Source organism: Protopterus annectens, chromosome 14.part0 (genome assembly GCF_019279795.1).
Source record: "Protopterus annectens isolate FY-2018-M chromosome 14.part0, PAN1.0, whole genome shotgun sequence".
Lineage (NCBI taxonomy): Eukaryota > Metazoa > Chordata > Ceratodontiformes > Protopteridae > Protopterus > Protopterus annectens.
In genome coordinates, this window is record NC_056748.1 from 631,704,629 (window position 1) to 631,731,482 (window position 26,854).

The window sequence follows — 26,854 nt, forward strand, 5'->3', positions numbered from 1 at the left end:
GAAACATTCATTCACTATAACAATTTCTTAAATATGAGAACATGAAATACTCAACAGCATTTAGTCACTCAGCCAACAAAACACGTACTAAACTAATACTGAAGTCATACAAATTCTAATATAAGAAATATTAGTATTATTTGATATTTGGTTACTATTAAATAACTGAATTTGCCCAAGTTCTGCATTTGTGAACGATGTTAAATAATTAAAAAAATATACCATGCAGTTGAAATAATGTTCTATACCTCTACATATTGCCCTTCAGAATATCCACATCTGCCTGATAAAATGAATATTATACTTCTTTCAAAAATAATTCACAACACTAGCTCAAATAAATAACTCAGTCATGTCCTACTTTTCTTTAGTCCTTTGTACTATACACATTTCTTTATAATATCAAAATGCATAACATTTTTATGCCAGCCAATAGCATTAACCTTGGGAATTTTAATGCCTGGGTAATTTTGATCCTGTGTTCCATCTCAAAGGAATAATCCCCATAGTTAGTCATTTACTCCTCCAAAATTTCTGATGAAGTACTCTGAAGGGAATTTTTAAATTTTGCCAACTTTTATGTCTTTAAAAACATCCTTCACATATTAGAAAATGGAAATCAAAATGCAAATAATGAGTTTTGTAATGGAGATAAAAGAATTGAAAAAATAATTGAATTTTGTGGGAACAATGCATGCAAGGCAATTATAATGAGTAGGAGTTAGATTTTTGGGAAGGTAGAAATTGAACAATTAATGTGATGTGATGTTGGAGTGAATGATATTTATTAAAAAGATAAAAGTTCTAGTGTATAAGCAAATTTATCATAAGAGTAGATGCTCAAATAGATTACTATTATAGTAGTCTAAGCCATATAGGGATTTATCCTGGCAAGGACTGGACAACCAGCCAGATTTCATAAATGTAGTGCACCTTTTGTGTGCCCTAACTGCTGAAGAACTTGAAGACAGTAATATAAAGTCAGTGTTTAGGCACCAAAAGATCAGAGGTTTCTTGTCTCAGAATAAGGAAGGTATAGACCCTTGCCAGATAGATATGCATTAGGAAAAGAAAAGACAGTAAAACAATGACAAAATGCGTGCTCTGGCTTAAAAATAAACAGAAGGTTGAGGGAAGGACGGTGTTTTTAAACAGTAATTTACGGAATCTTGAAACTGTTATGATAAATTTACTTACACTACTCTATTACGTTCATCACTAGATAACGATTGCAGTAGCCTTTGCTATACTGGACAGATACCAAAGCTTAGAATGAAAGGGAAAAAGAGAAAGAAGGATCAGAATGCAGGAGCCCTTGAAGGTTAATCCCAACAAAGCCTGCTGTGGACTTAGAGAAAGAATTTAGCTTGTAGTGCTTGGCAAATATATGTTCAGAAGACCAAGTTACTGCTTCTGGAATATTATTAGAGTCCACCCCATTCCTTAAAGCCACAGAAGTAGTTAAAGCTCTTGTAGAGTGGGTCTTGACTTTTTCTTGGTAATGACATATTATTGTGTGAATAATCAAACATAATAGTATGAGACAACCATTTAGAAATTGTTTGTTTTGAAACTGATTGTCCCATTTCCTTACCTTCATAAGAAATAGTTGATTAAAATTCCTGACAAATGTGTCCTGTGACTGCAGAATTTGAGTTGCTTAATTTATATCCTTCTAGTGTGTGAAGAACTTGATCTTCGTCTTTGCTTTTTTTTTGCATTTTGAAAGAAAACAGGGAGATGAATAGCCTGGATAAATGTAAACTCTGAAACTACTTTAGACATAAAGGAAGGATTGTTTTTGAAAGTTGCCCCATCTTTGTGAAAGATGAGAAAGGGTTGGATTGCATTAAGGGCTTGTAACTGAGATGCCTTCTTGTAGAATTCACAGCAATGATCAATGCTGTTTTCCAGGATAAGCAGGTTAAAAAGAAAAAAGTATAGGTTTCTCAAATACTGATTAAGATATCAAGCAAAAGCCAAATGTTTCATGGGAGGACAGATGTATAATACCTCTTTAAAAAACTGTTTAGTTGAGGTACGGTAGAAGAGGGGGGGATATCCATGGGATGACATGCAGAGATAGCCAGAAGACTGAAAAGGCCAGATGTTAATAACTCACACAATTACTGCAGAAACAAAGCTATCTAAGCCTTAAAACTGTATTGGCTCTTGGTTTGGCACTAACTAGAAAATCCTTTCTGATTAGCCATATCTGATTTTCTAAAATGTACTAAAATGTTTTCATTTGGACAATGAGTTGTAGTATTTGAAGCTTGGGATACATGGAATACTCATCGACCTGTGTGAGTAAGTCCATCTTGTGAAGAAGCTTGCAGTAACTGCATTTGGATAATTTCAAAAGAAGGGAGAACATCTGTTTCTTAGGTTAAAGGGGGTTTACTGCAATTATCCTTGGAGAGTCCTACTGTATCTGCATTTGGACCCTGGTTGTCATAGGAAAGGTGGAAAGACATACAGGAACCTCAGTGTGTATAGGAATGAAAAGGGATCTTTCTTTCAGGCCTTTGTATAAGTAGTCCTGGATCTGAATATCTTTAACTGCCTGTTGAAAATGGAGGCAACAGATTTACTTGACAAGTTCCCCACAGCTGGATCCATTCCCAGAAGACCTTCGGTGAAACTTCCATTTGTGGGGGTCTGTTATGGTCCTGTTCAGCTTGTCTGCCGCAAAATTCTGCTGGGGTCTGTTATGGTCCTGTTCAGCTTGTCTGTTGCAAAATTCTATATGTATAGATTATGCTGAATTACTTGCTCCCAGACTACAATAGCTAGTCTCCAAAGAAGATAAAAACTGTTTTCCTTTGTTTTTATGGACCACATTGCTGTGATTTTGTTAGAGATTAGTAGCAGAGGGCTCAGAGTCCAAATATGTTTCATGGATCTGAGAGCATTATTTAGTATCATCAGTTTTTGACATTCGTGATCTTTATTTTTCCCTGCTTGTTCCACAGATTTTGGGCTTTCATCCCTTTGAAAACAACTCCCCTAGCAAAATCTGTGGCATCTATTGCAACAGATTAAGTAGAGACTGAAGGGGAAAATGGGAAGCCTATGTTGAGGGAAAATGGATTCGGCCACCAGACAAATCCTAGCACTGTCATCTGAAAAGATAGGGGGTACTTGTAATGAATCCAGATGGATACAAGGAACTATTAGATTATTCTCTTGTAAAGTCTGGCCAAAAGTATCACAAGAACTGTGGAGGCTGACAGATGCTAGAGTCTGGCTGGAAATTGTCAGAAACTGTTCATTGTAGAATTCTACATTGTCTTGAGCAGAAAAAGTAGTTATGAGCTACGGATTCCTGCGAGACAGAATGAAAACTCCAGCAAAGCTAGAACTTTCACTGAGTGACCTCCCCAACCTCTTGTATGAGATGCACATGGGATATATGCAAATGAACCTTATGAAACAAGTCATGGGCATTCAGAATCACCAATTAGCTGAAACACCTGATGTTCATAAGGTTCATTTGCATATAGCCCATGTGTCTCGCATACAAGAGGTTTGGGAGGTCACTCAGTGAAAGTTCTAGCTTTGCTGGAGTTTTCATTTTGTTTTTACTGATTGGTTTTTCATTGGCCTTCTCACTCATTGTTTTTGTAAGATAGAATGAGAAAATATTTTTTTGTGTTCCTCTGAAATCCCAGGCTGAGAAAAAGTTTTTTTTTTATTTTGTTACCTTAGCCATATATTTTTGTCAGCTTGTAAAAGGGTCTGCAATAATAAGGCATCCATGAAATATTTAAACATGTTAATGACCTGCAACCTGAAATGGGCTACTGCAGGACTTAGGTGCTTTGTAGACACTCTTTAAACTGCTGACAACCCAAAAGTAAATCGGAGAATTGGAAATGCATACCAGACAAACAGAAATGAAACATTTTATTTGAAATCTTTGAAAATTAGAATGTGATGCTATGCATCTTCTTAAATCCAGAAATACCGCAAAACTAAGATGTGGAATTAAAGGTAACAAGGGCTACAGAGAGAACATTTTGAATGTTAAGATTTTTGATGTGAAGGTATAGAAAGGAAAGTTCTAAGAAGGTATCCAGGTTCCTCCTTTGTTTGGCACCAGAGAAATTCTAAATAAAAAATTATGTACTGATTCTTCTTGAACAACAGGTTCTATAACCACATGGGATAGCATTTGATCTTGGATAGGAGAAAACAGAGCTATTTGACTGAGTAAATGTAGTTGAATCCCATGAAAGGATGAAGGGAATCCCACTGCCAGTTCTTACATTTTTGAATGGTTCTCTGTACTAAAGTGTCTGAAGTTATCTACGTGTGTGTGTGTGTGTGTGTGTGTGTGTGTGTGTGTGTGTGTGTGTGTGTGTGTGTGTGTGTGTGTGTGTGTGTGTGTGTGTGTGTGTGTGTGTGTGTGTGTGTGTGTGTGTGTGTGTGTGTGTGTGTGTGTGTGTGTGTGTGTGTGTGTGTGTGTGTGTGTGTGTGTGTGTGTGTGTGTGTGTGTGTGTGTGTGTGTGTGTGTGTGTGTGTGTGTGTGTGTGTGTGTGTGTGTGTGTGTGTGTGTGTGTGTGTGTGTGTGTGTGTGTGTGTGTGTGTGTGTGTGTGTGTGTGTGTGTGTGTGTGTGTGTGTGTGTGTGTGTGTGTGTGTGTGTGTGTGTGTGTGTGTGGGGGGGGGGGTTAAGACCTAGACTTTTGAAGAGCTTTTTACTGAAATGCTTGAGAGAGGAGGGGGAAAACCTCAATCAGCATATAGAAAATCTGCTTTTTTTAGATCGCTCATAGTTTTGGGAGGCCACAATTGTGTTTTATGAATGTCCCTGCTACATTTTATGAATTATTTTTCCCTGTGCCTTGCTAAGGTTATTTATTCTGTTGTCTATAAAAAGGATCCTGAACTGAAAGGGAAGTTTATGTTATATTTTGTTATGGATAGTAGATACATTTTATTTATTTATTTTATTTATTTTTATTTTACATTTGTTAACCGGGAAAGCCTGACTTGGAATGAGTCAGATTTCAGCGAAGGCCCAGGGAGAAATGCTCCAGATGCATGTCTTTGTAACGTGGGAGGAAACCTGAGCACATGGACACAGGGAAGACATGTAGACTATGCACAGAAGGTACCCCAGCCAAGAATCAAACTGTAGAACCTCTTGCTGTGAGGCGACAACGTTTCTGCTGCACCACTGCGCTGTCCAAATCATACATCTGGGTGGTCCCCTGAATTAATTGTTAATTTTAATCAGATATTTTAAGAGCCTCAGCAAATGAAGGACCATCCAATATCTCTTAATATTAGCAGAGTATTTAGGAGCTCAGTTTTGATATACTCTGTTAAATTCTGAGAATGTAGCCAAGGCAAATCTCTTCACTGACCCAGTGGCAGTTGCTCTCAGAACAAGATTGTCAGAAGAATGTTTTGGAGGGTGTTTACTTATCTGAGACACAGAAAAGGTCAAATAATTCAGGGATGTCTTAATCTCTGAAGAAGGAAGGTAAGCAATTAACTTTCTCATATTGAGGAAGAAGTCAGCAGAAACTTATTCATGCAAGCTTAAAATTTATTTTTCCTGAATTTTAAGGTAGAAGAGGTGTAAACGTTCTTTTCAAACTGATCAAAAGCTTTCCCATCCTTGTCAAAAGAAATAGGATTAGTTGCTATAAGGTGCTTGGCAGAAGATAGTTTTGTTAGAGAAATTGGTACAGAGTCTGCAGCACAATTTATCAGATTTTTTGGGGGAAGGTGGCTGACTGAGAGGCAGACTGTTGTCTGCCAAGAAGGATCTTCTAAGGTTAAATCTGGAGAAACAGCTGCAGGCTATAGGAAATTCACCTCTATGACATCATAATATGATTTCAGGGACTCTGGTATTTCCTTTTTTTCTCACTGAAATAACTCTGTCATTCTGGCAATAGTATCAGATAAAAGACAGCTCTTTAGGTGGGGTATCTGAATAAAAAAAAAAAAAACTTTTCCAAAAGTCAGATTTTCCATTATATGGAGGAGGAATTTGAAAAACACAATTTAAGTCAAATTCTTTTCCCTCAGACTGAGATGCATAATCTGAAAAAAGGAGCATTTTTTTCTTTTTAAATGAAGAGAAAAGTCAGAATATAAAAAGTGAAAGGCTTTAAATACTTCCAGCCTTGTCAAACATACACATACATATGGCCACTTAGTGTTCATTTAAATTAATGCTTGGTGTCTGCTTTCAGTAAAAGGTGAAAGAACAATATCTGAAATATCTGAGTTAGATAAGAGATTATGATGGATGAGTTGTGGGTTACATAATAGGGAGAGGAAAATGGTCAAAGAGGAGGCAGAATATTTTTGCTGGTCATTAGTGCTAGTCATATAGATTCACCTACCTAAAGGGTGCAGTCACAACTTAAATGCATTTACAGCTTTCAGGCATTCATGATGTTGACATAAGACACTTGAATAAGATAAATCCAAGATATTGATTATGTAGGTCTGATACCATGTCTAGGTATCTGAGAAATGTGAAGTTAAGGTGGTAAGGCTTTCCTTATCTCACATCATGGTCTATAATTTTATGTTATCTCTAAACTTCCTTTCACTACTTTGAATTCAGTGGAATTGAAAACACAGTCAAACACCAGGATGTACAATTATTAGGGACAACAATTACAGAAATAATAGATTTCCCAATAAAAAATTGCCCCCAGGAGAGGTGGTTCCCTGATATTCCTTCAGGAAGTTCAGACATTCATCCCGTTTTTTTAAGTTTAATGTAGAGAAAATTTGGAACCATAAATACAGGCATGCAACCGACATGTATGGTATCAGTGAAATGTTGTTCACTATTTATTTATTTGTTTATTTTAGTTGACGTTTGTTAACCAGATTAGTCTAACTGGGCTGGAAAGCCCTTTTTCAGCAGAGACCCCAAGGAGAAAAGCTCCGAATATAAAAAGCTTGAACAACACAAAAAGATCCATGAACAGAAGAAAAAACAAATTCAACATTAAAATGTAGATCCTACTTATTAGTAAGGACATGGTAGATTTAAGTTATATCGGCAACAACACAGACTACTGATCAGAAGTCTTAGGATTGTTACAGAGGAACTGAGAGTGGCAGCTTAGATAATGGTAGGCAGTTAGAAAACAAGTTACAATATGACATGTAATTAATATCTACATTGTGATAAAATCAGCCTGCAGAAGGAAGACAGAAATGTTAGAGTATTAGTGCAGAAAAAGAGGAGGAGAGGAAGGTTGAGGAGAAGATACTATATATCAGGTTGGAGTTGGGCGAGGACAAGACCGTGTTTTGTGCGTATAGTCTTTTATCATTTTTTTGAATTGGAAACAGTTAGTGGCAGCTGTTAGGTCTGGTGGTAGTTTATTCCAAGAGTTAGCAACTGAATGACTATACAGAAGTTTACCTGTTTTTTTCTGGGGCTTATATACTTCCCAGAGATTTTGGTTGGCACTACTGAGGCATCGTTTGGGAATATAGGGAGAGATTAGGGTAGAAACTGCAGGGACAATTACCAATGAATTTCAGCTACAGTATGCCTGTAAATCTACAAAACTGCAATCAGTCAAATTTAAAATGTATTGCCCACTGATAACAGTGTGCAGCTGGTACAATACATGAAAAGGAGAGTGGACTGTCTCACTCGCCATGCTGTGGAGCTTCCAAATGAACGTCAGCACACTTCTGTAAACTAAGAAGCAGAAGAGACATTCAAATGGCTCATATAGACAGTTTTACTCCATGCAGCACAAATTGTTAACTTTGTACAAGACATGCAAAATGTGTTAATTGTACCTGTTGAAAAACCTTGGATTTGGTTAAGTTCTTGGAAAAGAAATTAACCTGTGTGCTGGTTTCATTGCTGCTTTCCTACATCATTAGTTTGCTAGAATTGTTCTGGATTATCTTGCAGGTGGAATAGTTAGAGAACATATACATGTGGAGGAACAGATGTGACTGCTTTCCTGATAAGGTCATGGCCAATTGGCTAATTGTGATACAATGAAGTTAGCATAAAACGGTGTTGTTATTCTCACATCTTTAATAAGTAAAAACATATCTTTTACCGAACAAAAAAAAAAGATGCAGTTGATCTCATTGTTGAGTCTGTAAAGGAAAAAACATCTTGCTTTTACTGCTAGGAAAACCAATTAGACTGACACATCTCATGCATAATACATTTGCATAATGCCTGCTATGTCTATCTTTCAAAATCAGCCACAAAATGCATTGGCTATTTTCCATCTTAAAGTTTCAATTCATCTTATGTTATACAAAGTTGAAAATAATTTGGTTGAAGGAACAATCTAAATCAGGCCATGTGGGCTTTAGTCGGCAGTTCCTTTTTAGCAGAAAACAATACTGTACACTGTATTTATAAGCAGAATTCTACCTCCAAATGAAACGCATTGATCATATTGCATTAGGCTACAGCAAAACTACAGCTTGTTAAATTCAGTATCTATATATACTTATCTGATTGTCTGGATTTGTTAAGTGAGGAAAAGCACTGACCTATATAGAACTTTTTCAGAATTAGCCCAGGAGCATTGCCTGGTTAAGTGACATCACAGTTAAACACCAGGCAAATTGAGGCAGACAGAATCAAACCCCTGACAACAGGAAGCAGCTCATTGGTGGTATATAGCCCTAGTACTCTAAGCTAACTGCTACACAAATTAACTTCTTTTCAGATTTATGCATTATTTATAACCTGCAATAATAACTAATTAAATACAGGAGAAATAAATCACAATAAAGTACCCATAGCAAGCCATTTCATAAAATTAGCTGGCCAATATTAATGAGAGGTTTCTGAAGAACAAAAGCAAGGCCACCGAGATGGTTATTAATAAAAGGTGGTAGGCACATTGTATAGTTCATAATTTTTGTTTTATAGTTCAGATTCAATTTATAGAAATTTACTTTTAGCAAATGAACCTAAACAAAGTTTATAAACTGACATTACAAAATAATACATTAATTATATAATGTGTATCAGTAAATGTAAGCCTTGCAATGTAATTTTCTCCTGCTAGATCCATCCATCCATCCACAGCCTCTTTCTCCCATTTTTGCACATGAGGTTGGGATGGCACTTCAACAGTGACAATCATCTAAAGTCAAGGTTTATACCACTAGGTGGCTTGCCCTTCCATGGTAGTTCCTCCACACCACACAGTCGCATACACATACTAACACCTACAGCCAGTTTAGAGTGTCCAATCCCCCTACTGCATGTCTTTATAATGTGGGAGGAGACCAAAGCATCCAGAAGAAACCCACATGAACTCAGGGAGGATATGCAGACTCCACACAGAAAGCACCCCAGCCAAGAATCAAACCAGGCAACCTCTTGCTATGAGGTGACAACAGTATCTGCTGCTCCACTGTGCCACCTTTTTCTCCTGCTAGATGTTTTAGCAAAATTGTAGGTAAGTACTAGGTTGATACCCTTGTGGGCCTTTTTAAGCCTATCCAATTTCTATTTCAAAGGTAAGAATCAAACCCTGTGTCTTGTGACTGTGAATTAAACACCTTAACCATTATACCATCCCTCTACCAGTAGTGATATTACAGAAATATGCAAGCAGGGCCATCTCTAGTGCCTGTTACCTTGAGAATAAGATCCAAAGAATTTAAATGTTATACCTTACTTCTGCATTTATTTGAACCTCAGTTACCAGCTATTTTAATGTATCAAACCAACTCCTTCCTTGGGTAATTTCCAGTGCCCCTGCAGGTAATGTTGTTTATATGATACTTCTTTCAGCTGATGTCCAATCATTTCTGAATTCTGGCCATTAAATATGTGAAAACATTTAAGGTAAAGTGGCTGACAACATAAATCAAATTCATTTGACTGACATAACACCTTTGGCCAGTAGTGTAAAAATATTTCTCAATGTATCAGATTGGTATACTGGAAAAATATTAATAAGGTGCATTTTACTCCTTTCTTTCATACTTGTGCACCTATTTCTTAAATTTTCACCTGTCTTCAGCTATAATGAGTTAAGCTGGTAGAGAGAGAATGAAGAACATTGGAATACAAGTGCTTTCATTTTCTTTCTGCACAATAAATAGATTATTTCTGCTGCTGTCACAAGTATGCTAGACTAACCTGAAAGCAAGTTCCTGATAAATCAAATGGTTTATATATGGTTCACTGTTAATCCATACTTCTTTGATACAAGCAGCTCTGCAATACAAACACAGATGACATAATAGGATTACCTTCCTAGTCATAGTGGATTAAGAAAATCCAATAATTTTTCTCTCTGCCCCCTGCATCTTCTGTTCTCCTTACTTTTAAGTGATCTCCACCATTTTACTGTTGGTATCACAGGTCCCCTGTGCAGAGAGGACTGTGTCCTGATATAATCTTCCAGCTGACCTACTAACATATGGCCATAATTAATAACTGACGGAAAAGAATCAAACTCCTCATAAATCCGTACAAGTTTTTATATTATTTGGCCCTTTTACGGTTGCTATTTCAACCATTTGAAACATGTACACGCTTAATGCTAGGGGGCATTAAATCCATCTGTGATCCATCAGTTAGTTTGTTGATCTGAACTGTACTGCAGTTTCTTTTACAATACTCTGGTAACTGATTTCATTCCCTATAAATACTTTTTCCCCTCATACAGAATTCTCCCTACATTCAGCTCTTAAACTTGCCACCTTCTCCTGTTGTTTTTCCCCTGGATACTCACCCCAATTTTACTGCACTACGTATTTAATGTGTATGTCCTTCAATATGTATCTATTTCTAGTATCTGAGGTAATAAATAATTAATATTTCACTTTAAACTCCACATATTGCATTTTACTGTTATTGCATTTCAGTTATACATAAAATGCACTTTACAGTCACTTCCAAATGTACTTTTTATTTATTAACATCAGTTGACTATCCTTACAATATCATTGCATTCTTCTTTCTCTCAGCAGATAATTATCTGTTCTGAGGTTGACCCACTCTAATTTTCAGACGAGATACTTCCATTCTAATTCTGCATCAGAATGAATCCACTGAAAAGTATTTCCCATAACACTGCATAGCTGACTTTCACCAGTTTTTACTAAATGCTTATGTTTTGCCATTATTCCTTAAACACAATGCCGTTTTGGTTAGAACATAATCTTTCCTTCTCATTTTGCTTGATTTATAACCACCATTTTTGGACTTTCATACAAAGACTTGTGTCACTGCCTTAAACCATTTTCATTCTTGAAGACTACAGTAAACTGACTATTTCTTGATGAGGGCTTCCACCTATTGTGCAGTTAGCAGGTACGGCTGCTGTCATTAGGGTCAACATAAATTTCCGAGTATGAAGAGTACTGCCTACAATGTGCACTTCCCTGGCTGCTACAAAAACTGAACAGAATGGACTAAAAATAAAGATGTACGCTCTTTACTTCCAGGTTTGAGGCTCTGCTCCTATACCTGTAGCCTCTAAATGTATCACCTCTCAAGGTGCATTAATGCAAAGAAAAGGAAATAACAGTATTTGCTATCTCTTCAAAGAGAAATGACCTTATGGGTACTTTAGTGAAATACTGGCAGTATATGGCTAGAAGCCAAACACCAGTGGGTGCAGGTGGGCACTGCCTTCTGCAAAAACATTCCGTTTACAGCTATCATTCCATAGGGATTCATGATGGTAAATACAGTACTAATAACATGGTGTGCTGCATATCGACTGAAATATATTGATTGTAAACTAAAGTAGACCGTTATAGTCTTGGGTATTTCAGATCCAAATGTTCCTATCCGATTATATCATCCTAGCTCAAAAATGATTCATGGCATTTATGTCTTTCTTAACTCCATACCATATTTACTTAGCTGGGACTAATACCAATATGTTAACCATATTTGCATTCCCCTTAACAAAATAGTCTTCTTCATTCTTCATCTCTTGTTGTCCTTTTAATTTCTCTCTCTCTCTCTCTCTGTCTTGTCCTTTCCCTTTTCAGTACATCATTTGATGCATATACCATCAAACCACCCTACTTTTCTTAGGATACTTATCTGAAATGTTTCTGATTTTCTAGCACATTATGTGAACAAACACTGCAGCTACTTGCAGTACAACCGAAGCAAAAACTTCCAAGCAGTTGGTAAAACATGAACAACTAGTAACTAAATTATTATAATACCAACTTGCCCATAAAATATGACCAAAAGTAATGTTTATTTAGCATTTTATTTTGTAAAATATGAACTTCTTCAAAATAAGTTGTTGAATATGGAACACAACCATTTATGTAACAAAAAAGATCATATAATTAAAATGTCACATGTACAAATGAAACAATCAATAGTATTTAAAACCCAGTAAAAATACATAACCAATTTATATGAATATAATTAAATCCTTCATAAGCATGATAATATATATCTAATAAAATTAAGTATGTTAATACTTCCATATTTAATGCTTTGCTGGTGCTTGGTGGGGCATTAGCATTTAACCTAACCTAACCTATACAACAATTCCTTATAGACAATTTCATTTTCCCACCAATCACCACCTCTTTTAACAGTTTTTTTTTAACTTTCCAAGGACAAAAAATAAGAATTTCTTAATACTGTGATAGTATAAAGAGTTATTGTAAAGTACATTTTAAGTTCATAGGTAAGTACAAGGCTGGCTGCCTTGTGGGCCATTTTAAATCTACCCAATTTCTCTTTTGGTGCTCAAATTAATTTTTCCAACCTTGAGTTAGATTGTTTTTTGCCATCTCTATGGTTAATAATTATATATTACCCCTAATGAGAATAACTGGGATCTAACATGGATAATATGAGGGGACCTGTGCAGACGATAAAGCATTTAGCAGTTGCCGCTGTCCATTACTAGTAAATGGGTCAGTCTTAGGATAAATGTTATGTTCCCTATCCTTAGATTCAAGTTGTGTTTGAATATGGACAAGGATAAGTTTTATGTGGGCAGCGAGACCATTCCAGACCACAGATATCTTCTATGAGATATACCTGTCCATCCAAACCATTCTGTTAATTTTTCAGAAACATTCTGTTGATTTTGCAGAAGAGGTTTATTTCTCTAGATGGAGTATTTCTGATATCATCTGCCTTGATGATCTGCAGTAAATCCATCAGTATTGGGTAGGAGGATTCCTTGCATGTCAGAAAAGGTGAAATGCGGGCTTAGTCACAGTTTATTTAGCTTTTCTACTATGCCCAAGTAGGGAATTGTATCAAAAGCTCCAGGCAGGTCATGGCATGTGGTATGTACTGTTTAGCCTTTGTCCATTGCTTTGTTGACCTTTTCAAAAAAGTCAACCAGATTGAGGAAGCATGACCTGCCCTTGAGAAATCCAAACTGAGATGGGTCCAGTATTTGGTGGTCCCTTATGTCCTTATTGATTAGTTCCAAGATAAGCCTTTCCATGACATGAATATGAGGTAGGTTAGACTTTTGGGTCTGTAATTACCTGAGTTTCTGGAAGGTCCTCTCTTATGCAGGGTAATGAGTGTTGCTGTTCTCCATTCGCTTGTTAAACAATTTGAATGAAATCTGAACTTGAGCACTGTTTTTAGGGGTGTGGTTAAATTGTGTTTCATGCTATTTAAGATGCTTCCAAGGATATTATCAAGACCCATTGATGCATTATTTTTTAGCTTTTAATAGCAGTTTTAAGTCTTGGTCTTAAGTTATACATGGTAGAGAGGCAGGGATAGACCAAAATTTATTGGCCAGTAGGTTCTCTATATCTTCAGTGTCAGTGTAGGTAACATCATTTACAATCAGCATGGAGCATTGCTGAACTGTGCTTTTAAGATTATGAACATCATTAAAAAGGCCATGTGATTGCCTTTGGTTTGGGTAGCTATTTTAGTTTCAAACTTGGCTTGTGTGGATTTTATGAAGCTCCTGAGTTCTTTATTTATTTCACTGATGAGGGCTGTTTCATTTTGGGAAATACTTTTCTTACTTTTGGTCAAACCTATCTTCCTTTTATTGTAAAGCTTGTTCGTATTATGGTTCCATCATGTTAATTTGTGTCTGAGGCTTGCCCTGCACTTATTCCTACAGGATACAGTTGCATCTATGCAGCTGTTTATATGCTGGTATACTGTGGTGTTGTGCATTTTTATGTATTCAGTGGAGTTAACTAGGTTTGGTTGTGATTTGAAGCTTGCAAATGTATCATTTAGGAGTAGGTAAATTTGTCATAGATTAATTTCTAAAGGTACTATTGGTAGAAGGGATCTCTAGTTTCAGTTTTATTTCAAAAGAGACGGTGTTATTGTCAGACTTAACAAGTGATGAAGATACACAAGGGATGGTGCAAGATGCCACCATATTAGTAAGGACAAGCTCCAAAATGTTATTCCCCCTAGTGAGTAGTCTGACTAAGAGATCTAGAGAGCTTGTATTGACAAATCTCTATGCAAGTATCCCATTTCACAGATGGGGTTTAGTTCAGCTGGTATGACTGCTGGTCCACTTCCCTATTTTAAGCAGATATCCTAAAATCATGCCATATTTTGTAGTACAGTATGCAAAGGCAGAAGCCAGACTCCCTTATGTCCAAGCTTAAGGGATTCTAAGTATGGATGGAGACTTGCATTAGGACTTTGTTTATCACTGTGGGCTGCAGGAGGACTCACAATCCTCATAGGATTAAAGGAACACTCATGTATGCCAGCAAACTTACTTGAAAAATCATAACAGTCTGATAAAAGATTAAAAATTACACAATGTGATATCTGATAAATCTTGCATGTAATGGCTGACATCATGAGATACTAAAGCAAATTATGTGTCAGTGTCCCGGTATGTAAACACCTCTTTAAAAGAATTTAAGCAACAGACTACAAACTTCATAAATATGGACACAGGTCATAAACTTTGTCTGGAATAAGCGGGATTAGTTTTGAGCCATTTGACATTAGTAAGTGGTCTTCCAACAAAATGATCACATTGTAAACATTCCATGCTTCCTACGTTTGACTTGAATCAGCAAAATGTCATTTCCACTACTGATTGCAAAGGTATTTTCAGTATTTCCAATTCTATATTACAAATACACTTTTTATGTGTGTCCTGTTATGTTATTGAGTTATATTATTGATATACTATGTTCTTGTATCAGGGAACAATAGTGATTTCATGCAGTCATATGTTCAATTATTCATAAAATGGACAAGTATCCATTTATAAAGATAAAAAAAAGCCATGATAACGCATGCAATATCAGCTCTTTTGAAGTCTTTGCATTCAGGTGTGCCATCTCTAAACCAGTACAACATGTAGCCATGTTCCCTCAGTTCTCACCTTTTTAAATAGTGTGCTTTTCTATCATTTAGTACTATAAACAATTGCAGCAAAACAAATTTTCATTCCAGTATACTGAATAAAAGCTATTGAATTCTGTTTGTAGTTTTGCAATGACTGCATCGAGGGACACTTCCTCTTTTACTATCGCATTAATGTGCTGAAGACCTTCAGAGCTTTGACTGCTGAATAAGGATTTACATGTAATTGAAATCCTTTGCTATCTACTGAAAAAATATATTTAATGCACTCAACTGATGTAATTAGTGAAATGCAGCTTTAAAGAAAATTAACCATGTGCAGATTTAGGGTTTGCAGATAAAAGGAGAATATAGTTCTACTAACAAAATATAACCATGCTATTATTCAGCCCCTTTCAGTGTAATACAATTAGCATCAATTTTATTCAAAGGTTCTACATTAAGTAAAAAAAAAAAAAACTGCACACAATGCTACTATGCATTAAGACATGGGCACAAAACGAATATTGTGTCAATAAGTTAATGATTTCAGCATAAAGATGTTTTTGTGAGAGTTTCATGTGTTTTAATCAGTTGTGGTTTACAGATAGTTGTCAGTGGTAGACAACTTCCCTACATAATTAATTAGCATCTGTGGTTTGTTGCAACAAATTGTAATAAGTATACTAAACAAAACAGCTTACTATAAAAAATATTCAAAAATTTTCAGGCTAATTTTATAAATAACACTGATATATTCAAGAAAGCATATTCATCACTTTTTGTAATGCCAGTAATTAAATCTCAGCCCCTCCCCATTTGTTCTTTGACAATGCTTTACTAATATGACAGCAAATTCCAAACATGTTGTACAACATATCACCAGTTAAACATGTATCAAAACAAACATACGCTTCAAAACAAAACTATCTAAGTAATTAAAGAGACTAATTTGTGAGAACTACAATATCTGCTGTAAACACGACACGGTCTGTTTTCTTAACTACAATATAAAGAAACTTTAATGTATGTCTGTCTGTACCAGCAATAACAAAATATGCTTAAACATCTGGAAACTTGTCTTTTATTCCTATAAGACCAACACTATCTTGTTAAACATCACCTTAACTGTCAGTATGTCAGTGTGTGTTGATTTTCAGCAAAGTAACTTAACTGTATATGAATTATTAACCCTATATTAAATAGGCTTCAACTTAATCATGCATGCTGGTCTTCTGATTAGCACCTGTGCCTAACTAATAATAATAATAAAATTAATTGATGACACTAGAGCTTCAAAAATGTAATCCTGGTAAAGGTCCTTAGTCTTCATACTGACTGATGCATTTATTAGACATACTAACTGAAGATTAAAACAGAATCCAGATATACTTCAAAAGTCGGTAATAAATTCAGATGCATAATAGCTGACAACAATTTACAAAGATGGAATGATTCTGCAGTACAGCTTGTTAGTTGCCTTTTATTATGAATGTTTAGAAGTGGTCATTTATGTAGCCTTTGTTTCTGTTTTTTGTTAAGCTATGTTAAATGAGCAAGATCTGTATAAATATCATAAAAAAGATGCGTTCTTTTCTTACGTATGTAAAATTAAGTGTTAAAAAGTACAATGCTTTTCAGTACTCATTCTGTATTTATAGAAGCACACACAACAGTTCCACAGAAATGAAACCAAATGAAACAGATTCAGTCTGTTGATGATCACGCGTGCAACATGAAAAAAATGCATTCATCCATTAGCACCACATAACTCATTACATGCAAAATGTAACACTTAAATTCTGAGATACTTTTGTCTTTTCATTTGTCACAGTGCTAAAGTAAACATTTTCATTGAAGCAACTACAACATCACTTTGCTTTTTAGTGCCCAAAGCAAATTTTGCATAGAGCAGTTATTTTTATAAGAATGCTGTTTTTTTCAGTTATCTTCAAGTAAAATGTACTGTTCCTACTTAGTTTAAGATCAGAATTGCATTTAATCAGAGTACTTCCCTATGTGATTATCAGTGTTAACAAATGACTTAGGAGTGATTGATTCACTGTCTAATATCCCTGTTTTGCAAGAGAGGTTTTGCATAGTTAAATATGTCTCAGGGTAATGGTTGCTGTAAATTATATACTTATTCTTTTAAGATGTAACATGCATCATGTATGTTTCAGGTAGATGTCTTTTCTCGCAGCTTTCATAAGCCATGCATGCAACACATTTAATATGCACAGCTAAGTATATGTGTATGTATATGTACTCTGCGATTTCAATAACATGTGGACCTCCAGTACTGTGTCTATACAGCAATGCATATACTTCAAGACAAAATAAAAGTGCAGTTATAGTAGCATTACAACCTGAATACACTGTAGGCAGAATTTTGCAAAATAAATAATACAGAAGCCATTTGCCATATGGCAAAAGTAACTCAATAAAGCTTGCTAGCTCTAGTAGAAACATAACAAAACTGCTTGTTTAATATTTCTAATCATGGATTATGATTCCTGGATAATAATTCTTAATACTTTGGATGTGACAGTCAAACTGTTTGAATAACTATTATCTCAACATTTCACTTGTAAGTATGCTGACTTTTAATGCTATACTGTTTTATTTAATATTGTCAATATTTTCTGTATAAATTCCATGAAAAAATGTTGCATCAGCTTTCAAATCATGGAATAAGACACAATTTAATATTGCATTTATACAGCAGTGCCAGTCTTTATGAAACCACCTAACCTTATATAGAATGCACTCCGAAAATCCCATGAGTGAATGGCTTCAGCATATGCACTGCAATGGGGACAGCAATGCTTGTGAACCCTATAGAAGGAGAGACCCCAGATTCATACAAATAGCCTTCTATTATTAAGAAATGCTTAAAGTCATGCATAAACATCTGATATGTGCTTTTGTCTCATCACTACAAGACAAAAACATACAGCTAAACTGGCATAAGAAATACATTACTGCCCATTCCAGAGCAGTGCTAATCATAACCAGAAATACCAAGTAACTTGACCAGTGGGGGAAATGCATACTGACCATTTTCTTGTATTATAACTTCCTTCACTGCTCAGGCATTAAAATTGAAAATACTTTTTTGTAATTCTGTCAATGTCTTCATGTTCAGACATATAATTCAGCAATTACTTTGCATCACTTGAATATTATCCCCCCCTTGACTGTCTCTATTAGGCTGTGAAAATATATATAAGGCCATGGTATCATGAAGAAGCTTTAAGACTTAGATGCCCTTGATCATGCAGTGATCTGTTGAAAGTAACTACAATACCACACACACAATACAACTGTCTTTTACAGAATGTTAATCACAACTGGTCCTAAGCATGCAAACTGCATATGTCATTTTAGCCAATATTTCAGTCTTCCCCAAATAAAAGAAAGTTATACTAAGCTCTTTGGCTGATGTAAAAAAAGTCAACATTATCAGATGCATGCTCACCTGAATCATGGATAAAATCAAGTATCCCAGTAAAGGAGTCAAATTAACTAAATTAATCAGTCTAAATTGAACATGCCTTCTTAGCATAAGAGCAACCATCAGATGCATCTTCTTTTCAACCTTTTTATTAATCTGTAATAAATCTTGTAATATGCTTTCCTCTCATTTACTCTATGGATATTACTTGCCTAGAATACTATATGGCAATTAGAAACAACTACTAAGCATTTGTTTAAAGCAGCTTATATTAAATTGTCTTTTAATCTGAAGTATACAAAATACTGACATACCTGAACAAATCCTCAAAAATAAATAAATAAAAATATAAAAATGTAAAATGAATATCAGTGACATAACTGGATGGGAGGAAAAATTAATTAACCTATCAATAGGTATGTACAGTATCCCATTAACAGTAATTGCATAACTGCAGATCTTGGTTGTGAAATTATCTTTAGGCATCATTTCAACAATGTGTAAGACAGGCAATGCATCACTTTTTGCAATGCACTTTTATAAAATATAACGTGATGAGTGAAAAAAATGCTCCCCCTACAGTTGGCAGATAAGAATGAAGGCCCCCACCTCCTACATCCCACACATTAAAAAGTTCATCTATCAAGCAGGTCTTACCTCACATTCCCTGGAGCCTGATTTGTTGTACGTGCTGGGTACTGTTCCATTCAGCAGCAGTTCACTTGTTTCTGTGTTTGTAGGTTTGTAATCTACATAAAATTCCTGTGTAGAAGGAGTCATTTGCTTTAAAGACTGCCTTTTCTTTTTCCGGCGTCGTCTTGTGAGGGAGCGCTGTTGCAGCTGTTTCATACTTGCAGGGTACCTCTTCCATGACACATATATTACAAGAAGAATCACGAGTACAGACAGGAAAAGTGCAACACTTCCTGCTATGACTTTATGAAAGGAGATGTGCTCAGCTTCACTGTCACCCTCAGAGTTAGAATCAGGGCTTCCAGTGGTAGGCTGCTCAGGTTTGGGCAGCAAAGGTTTAGATTTAGATGTCGGTTTTATCACAACACTTGTTGAGTCAAATCGTTCTGTTGTACTTCTCCCACAGATGCTGAAATTTTTTACTGCTTCAATTATATTTACTCCTTGCAGGTCTTTTGGGCTTGCACAAATCACTGTATTTTCCCTCCAGCCTCTAAAACTTTTCAACCAGTTAACAAGAGAACAGATATTTCGACTACATTCCCAAATGTTTCCAGCGAGGCTGATGGCAGTAAGAGATATCCAGGAATCCAGAATTTCTTGCCCAATGAATGTAAGCTTGTTTGAATCCAAGTTAAGTGTTTGTAAATTAGGCACACACTGAAAGACACTTGGTCCACTGAAGGCTTCTATTTCATTTCCAGAAAGATCAAGCTTTAGTAAAGAGCTCCATGTCCAAGACATTGTTTGTCCTATTACACTGATTTTATTCCACTGCAAGTAAAGGAACTGTAAGCTTACTAACCTAGGGAAAAGGGCAAGATTTAGCTTTGAGAATTGATTGTGCTCTAGATGAAGTTCCTTCAACCGAATCAGGCCTGCAAAAACATTTCTTGCTAAGCTTCTGATACGGTTGTAGCCCATGTCCAGAAATTCAAGGTTTCGGCAGTCTTGAAATATTCTGACAGGTACTGTTCTTAGGGAGTTGGAACGTAAGTGCAGACTCTGGAGCTTCCGCAAACCTCTAAATTGTTCTGAGCCCAAAAAACGTAATTGATTGTATGATAAATCCAAGTTTCGTAGATTTGTCACAGGTCTAAATGTATTGTTTAGCAAGTGAGCAATTTTATTAGAGCTAAGAATGAGCTCCTTTAGTCTACGTATGCCATTGAATCCATTCTCATCAATACTGCCGATATGATTATGGTCAAGGTACAGCCAGGTAAGCTGGTTAAGTCCTTTAAACTGGTTATGTTTTAGCTTTTGGAGACTGTTATATCGAAGTGACAAACCTAGACAACCAGAAGAAATACTTGGAGGGATATCCTGCAGTTTTTGGGATTCACAGTATACCATTTTTCCTTCGCACCTGCAGCCTTTTGGACAGCCACGTTCAGCAGCAGAAAGCATTGTCAGTAACACAGTAGGAGCTATTACCAAAAATACAGCTGTTCTGCATAGTTGTCTAATTACACTGAAACCTAGAAATAGATGAATTATTTATTAGAGCTTCAAACAGACAGCTGTATAAGCATGCTTTATTTGTCTTAGATTTATTTTCTAATGGTTATTTACCTCTAATATGTGTAAGCTTCATTTAAACTTGTTAATCTATTACATCTTATTTGCGTGTTTGTTTTAGAGCTAGAGGAAGCATATTCACTTCTAACCTGAGATGAGAATGTGTTTGGTTTTACTGCTGATTGCAGTTTAGAAATGATAACTAAAAGCACGTTAGCCTGTAAGCACAGATGACAGATGAAATATAAGTATGAAGTAACATGCCAGAGCTTACCCATCCTTTGTGTCGGTTATGGCTGTCCCAAGGTCCTTCTGTCTGTTTCCTTATAGTGCCACAAGCATGCCAAGCTCTGTCAGTTGCAGTGTAGTGTGTCAGGGCTTGCTGACACCTAGAAAAAAAAATTAGAACCCTTGGGGAAAGGAAAGGAGCTTTAGAAACATTACTTGTTGCCTGTGATATAACACATACCAAGGATAAATAAATCCCAATGTAGAATTTACAGCAAAGTGTCAAGTTTTTCCTAGGTGATATGTTCCTCATGGATATTATGATTTTGCATTATTGCAATTAAGAACCTATTCATTTCAAGTATTTCTCCTTCTGATATTAGGATATAGTCCTTGAATCACCATTTAGTCAGAGACTATGCAGAATTCCATTCCAGACTGCAGTTTTCAGCATAAATACTTGATTCTTTTAGAAGAAATCTGCCTCCAAGAGAAGCATAGAAAAGCAGAACAGCACTGTACAACAAGCGATGCTCACTCCTGCATACTGTCATTCTGAAAGCTTCTTGACTGTTGCTTTGGTTTCAGAGAATGCAGTCTTGTGTAACACTGCCCCCAGTGGTGAATAATATTATGCCATGCCCAGAAATCTCCCTGTTAACATTCTTTATCTTGCAAATGATTAAGCTTTCTTCAAGAGAATAGATTTTTTTTTCAGGGTAGCGACGTAGAAGAGAAGGGGCACCCTAACAATTAGCTGTTGCAGTTGCATCTCAGTAGAATTACTGAAGCTGCGGAAACTAGTTTATTACTCAGAGCACAACCTTTTGTAACTTTGTGATCTGGAAACATTCACGTATTTAGTCCACACAGCTAACAGGCTTGCTATGTTAAGCTCATTGAACAATAAATCAATTGAACTTGTTCAAGCTGATTTTTTACTAAATAAAATTTACAAGTGGCCAATAGCTTTACATTTTGCTAAATAAAGAGTTACAGATTTTACTCACTTTAGAACTCATCGAATACTGAAACAAGGTAGAACACATGCTGTTAGATAAATTGCCTATATTCTCCAGTGCAGTAACTAAAGTTAACATATTATTTATTATGTTGATCACATTCTATCTAGAAAAAATGCATACTTTTGCTTAATATTTATGCTGTTCTAAAATAGTTATCATTGTGCTTTATTTTATTTTTACAAGAAACAGCATTTTCTGGCCATCAGTGGATGATTTATTTTCTGCTTGTTACTGCTGGCCTTCATTGCAAACTTCACTGCATTCAATTCTTATGTAGCACATTGTGTAAATATGTTTATAACACCTTTATAGCTAGATAGCACCATACTTCACATTTATTTGTACTCTGGATTGCAAATCATAGAATTCCATGCAGTTTCTTGCCTGGTTTCCCAACTCTGGAAACCGCGGTGGAGTGACCACACTCCTCATTTTCCAGCCAGGCTTGGGACTGTCCTTGGCAGCAAAAAGGAATTCCAGATTGCACTTTCAAACTGGTTTGCAGCATTGACCCAAATGGAGGATGTGGATGAGGCAGAAAAGCAGATATCAAACTCCATCATGGAATGCTCTAAATCGCTATGCCCACCCATCTGCTGCTAAAGACAGCGATGGATATCTGATAAGTGCTTGGATCTTGTAGCCAAATGGAAGCAGGTGAAGCTGGTCAACTATGAAAGATAGTGGCAGCTCAGTTGAGAAGTTCACCAGAGGCTGAAGGCAGAAAGAGAAGTGTATTGGAGTCAGGTGGCAGCCGATCTTCAGGAGGCGGCATCCAGACACTAATACCGTACCCTGTACAGTGCCCTCAAACAATTGAATGGGAAGACCAAACTCACCAGCAACACCTTCAGAAAAGCAGATGGGACACTTGTGTGCTTACCTAGTGAATGCCAGAAATGTTGCAGGGAATTCTTTCAAAAGCTTTACAACCATGACCTATCTCATGGACCCATGGTCAATCCGCCACCCATCAATCTCCCAGAGGCACAAATGACTAATGTAAAGCCAACAGCTGAAGATTTGAAATCAGCTATCAGAACACTGAGGAACAGTAAAGTGCCAGGTGTATATCAGGTCATTGTGGAAGCAATCAAGTCTGGATGCGATATGCTGCTCCACTGACTCAACACACTGATCGAGCTGTTTTAGGTTATGGAACATATACCATCCACATGGAAGACGGCCATCATTGTACCCAGCCACAAGAAGGGGGACAATTGGGAATGCAAGACCTACTGTGGCATCAGCTTGGTCTCCATCATTGTCAAAGTCTTTAAGAAGATCATGCAATCCAGGCTTCAGAAACACCACATGCAAATCAACAGTTAAGAACAGGCCAGATTCAGACCAAACAGAGGATTCTGCAATCAAATCTTCATCCATCAGCAAATGGAAGAAAGAATGCAGTGTGAACAATGTACAGTTATCATCTTTATCAATTTCAAGTCCACATTTGACTGTATCCACTGGTCTATCCTGTGGACGACACTGGAGACTGAGTATGTGCCAAAGAAAATCATCATGCTCCTTCAAATTTCATACAGTGGTTCATCCAGTCAGGTTTTTATTCGGAATAAACTGTATGAAGACCCTGCCATCCAGTCTGTGATCAGCCATGAGGATGTGGTCTCTCCACTGCTGTTCAACATGGTGGTGGACACCATCATGAAGACAGTATAGAAGGGCAGGAGCAGAGTCCAGTAAAATGAAGCCTAGTCTGTGACTTACCTGATGTTCAGTAATAACAGTACTATTTTTGCATACAGTGATGTTGAGACCACAGATATCATCTATGACTTCACAATCATCACCCAGTCATATGGCCTACAGATAAATGTGGTCAAGACAAAAGTGATGACAACTGATGGGCCGCAAGCCACCATCCACCTCGGGGGTTCAGATTGAGCAAACACAAGAAGTCAATTATTTGATTAAATAAACAAGAAGGCTGCTAAAAGAACCACTTGAAATGGTCGGCAATTAAAATCCACTTTAATATCACCACTGAAAAGCACAAAAAGCATTATTTTCATAATTTGGCAGCTCTCAACTTTAATAGGGGAGCAATAGAAATATTTTCATTTAGACCAGGGCGTCTTGCAGTATCACCTGCCAAAAAAAAGAGTTCACTGTATTCCATTCGGGTGTCCATGAGAATATTGTCCAATACAAAAAAATTAAAAGTTTGCTTGCTCACAGATTAAGGAGTGTTTATACTGAGCATTTTTATCATGCAAAGTCCTGATGTCAAACAGATGCTCATATATGTTTTTTTTCAATTTACGCTCTGTTTCACCTACATATAATGCTCCACAGCATCCACGTGTTACTAAATAGACCACACCAGCAGTATTACAATTACTATAGCTGGCTCCAGCAATCACCGTGTTCCTGCTCCTAATCTGTACACAGTCGCTATTGGAAATGTAGGCACATTGTGAGCATGCCCCACATTTGAATGTTCCCATCCTTTTCGCATTCACTCCTGTTTTGGGCAGCTTTTCACCTTCAAATAATTCCATCAAGTTTCGACCCTTTTTGAAAATAATTTTCATGGGTTCATTCCCCAAGATAGTTATATCGGTCAAGGCCACAAATCTATTCCACTCCCTTGTGATAATGCCCCCACAATCTAGGAATCCAATTTATATTCAGTCATGAGTGCCCTTTTATGCTGGTCAAAATCCTGTCCAAACTGATTAATCTCAGAAACCAAGGTACTCTGCCCCAACAAGGGAAAATATTTCTCGGAATAGAGACCTTTAATTTCTGAACTAATCTCCTTCAACAAATTACGGGGGAATCCTCACTCTTTGAACAACCCTTCCAAGAACTCACACTCATTCTCAAAATCACAATCTAGGGAAGTCATCCTACTTGCTCTGATTAACTGTCCTTTGATTATACTTTTTTTCTGAAAAAAAGGGTGAGCGCTCTCATAATGTAGGTATGAATTATAAAATGTTTCTTTACAGAAGACCCTAGACATGCTCCCCTGTGATGTCTTCTCAATAGTGACATCCAGGAAGTCCACCTTATTATGAGTGACTGTGCTGACAATTTGGAGGAACTCAGTTGTAGTTTCTAAATACTCAAACTTATCAAGTCTACTCTCTGTGTCTACCCAAAAAATCCAAATATCATTCAGAAATCTTCTATAGTGGGACCAACATGTTTTCTCCCACCAAGCCAGTACAATGTTTGAGTAAGTGGGGACACAATTTGTCCCCATAGCCACTCCCTTAATCTGATGGAAAAAATTGCCCCTGAAAAATATATAATTGTGATTTAACACCAGCTCCATTAAACTCAACACCACATGTAAGTTATCTGTGGAAATATTATTTTTTTCAACCAAAGCAGCTTCAAGCCAGTCCAAACCAATTGTGTGTGGAATGACTGAGGACAGATCTTTAATGTCCACTGTGATGAAAATTACATTTACGAATGGCTGATTGATGTGAATTCCCTTTAAAAAGTCCCATGAATCTTTAAGAATTTCAGTTTCAGTACCCCATAGGAGCTTCAGTTTTCTTTCCACAAACTTGTCCAGTAGGGCCATTTTAAAACCCTCAACCGCCACTATAGGTCTTAAAGGGGGGGTCGACTTGGTCTTTATAAACTTTCGGGATACCAGAAATAGTTGGTATCCTGGGTTTAGCTGTAAGCAAGTAATTAAAGGTGTTCAAATCAATAAGGCCTTCCAAAAGTAAATCATTTAGTACTAGATAATTTTTTTTGTATGCCATGTTGATTTTGTTTCCAGATACTCTTGTGTAAGTACTAGTGTCACCAAGTATTTCTAGCATCTTTCCCTCGTACATAAGGTTGTCCATCAATACTGTACCCCCACCCTTGTTGGGTTTCATTACCCTCACATTATTTAACTGAAGTTTTGTTTTAATTTTTCACTCACGAAAGTTAAGATTGAATCTATATCGGTTGATGGTTGGAATTCTGGTCTGAATTTCCGTCTCCACCAACTGCTCAAACTTTTTCAACTGTGGGTGGTGTGGTGGATTATACTCTTTTCCGTCTCATGGTATCAGTACTACTCATTCTTTCTACTCCTTGAAATGTAAGGTCCAAATTGACCTTTCTAACAAACATCTTCAGGTCAAGAATGAGTCTAGTAACATCACATTTATGATTTGGGATAAATTTAAACCCCCTAGATAAAAGGTTAAAATGGTCAACTGTAATCTCAATGTTTCTAATGTTGAAAATATTATAATTCTTATAAGAGTACTTGTAATTTGTGTTCATAATGATTTCAGAACCTAATATTGGAATTTCCCCCTTCCCTGCTTTCCTCCTCACCTGCCCTCCTCAAAGTTGAGGTTGGTAATACTGGGGGGCATTCTGATTCAGTATTCTCTCCGATAGGCAGAGGAGGGGATACTCCAAAGGGTCTGAAAAATTTCCCTGTCTGTCATCCCTAATAAGATCTTAGCCATGATTAGTGTCTAAGTTATTTGTATGACCATGACCATCTGAATAGTTGTCCCTTTTTGGCATTCATGGGCATCAGGTAGCATCTTTTCTCTTTGTACTCTAAAACATCCCAGTCCAATTGTCTAATTTTCCTTTTTATAATAACCGTACATTTTTTGTCTATTTTATCTAGCTTAGCTAAATATTTC

The 26,854-nt window shown here is 36.5% G+C and overlaps 1 protein-coding gene across 1 annotated transcript in view; it reads right to left on the reverse strand.

Annotated features, from left to right (window-relative positions):
• Positions 1-21,739, reverse strand: part of LRRTM3 (leucine rich repeat transmembrane neuronal 3) — a 1,115,649-nt gene extending 1,093,910 nt beyond the window's left edge. Inside the window, exons 1-2 of the mRNA XM_044056383.1 lie at positions 21,230-21,739; positions 19,399-20,915 (exon numbers count right to left, since the gene is read on the reverse strand). Of these exons, the coding sequence (XP_043912318.1) occupies positions 19,399-20,915; positions 21,230-21,233 (1,521 nt within the window). The 5' untranslated portion in view covers positions 21,234-21,739. The remainder of the gene's footprint in view (positions 1-19,398; positions 20,916-21,229) is intronic.
• Positions 21,740-26,854: the final 5,115 nt, after the last annotated feature.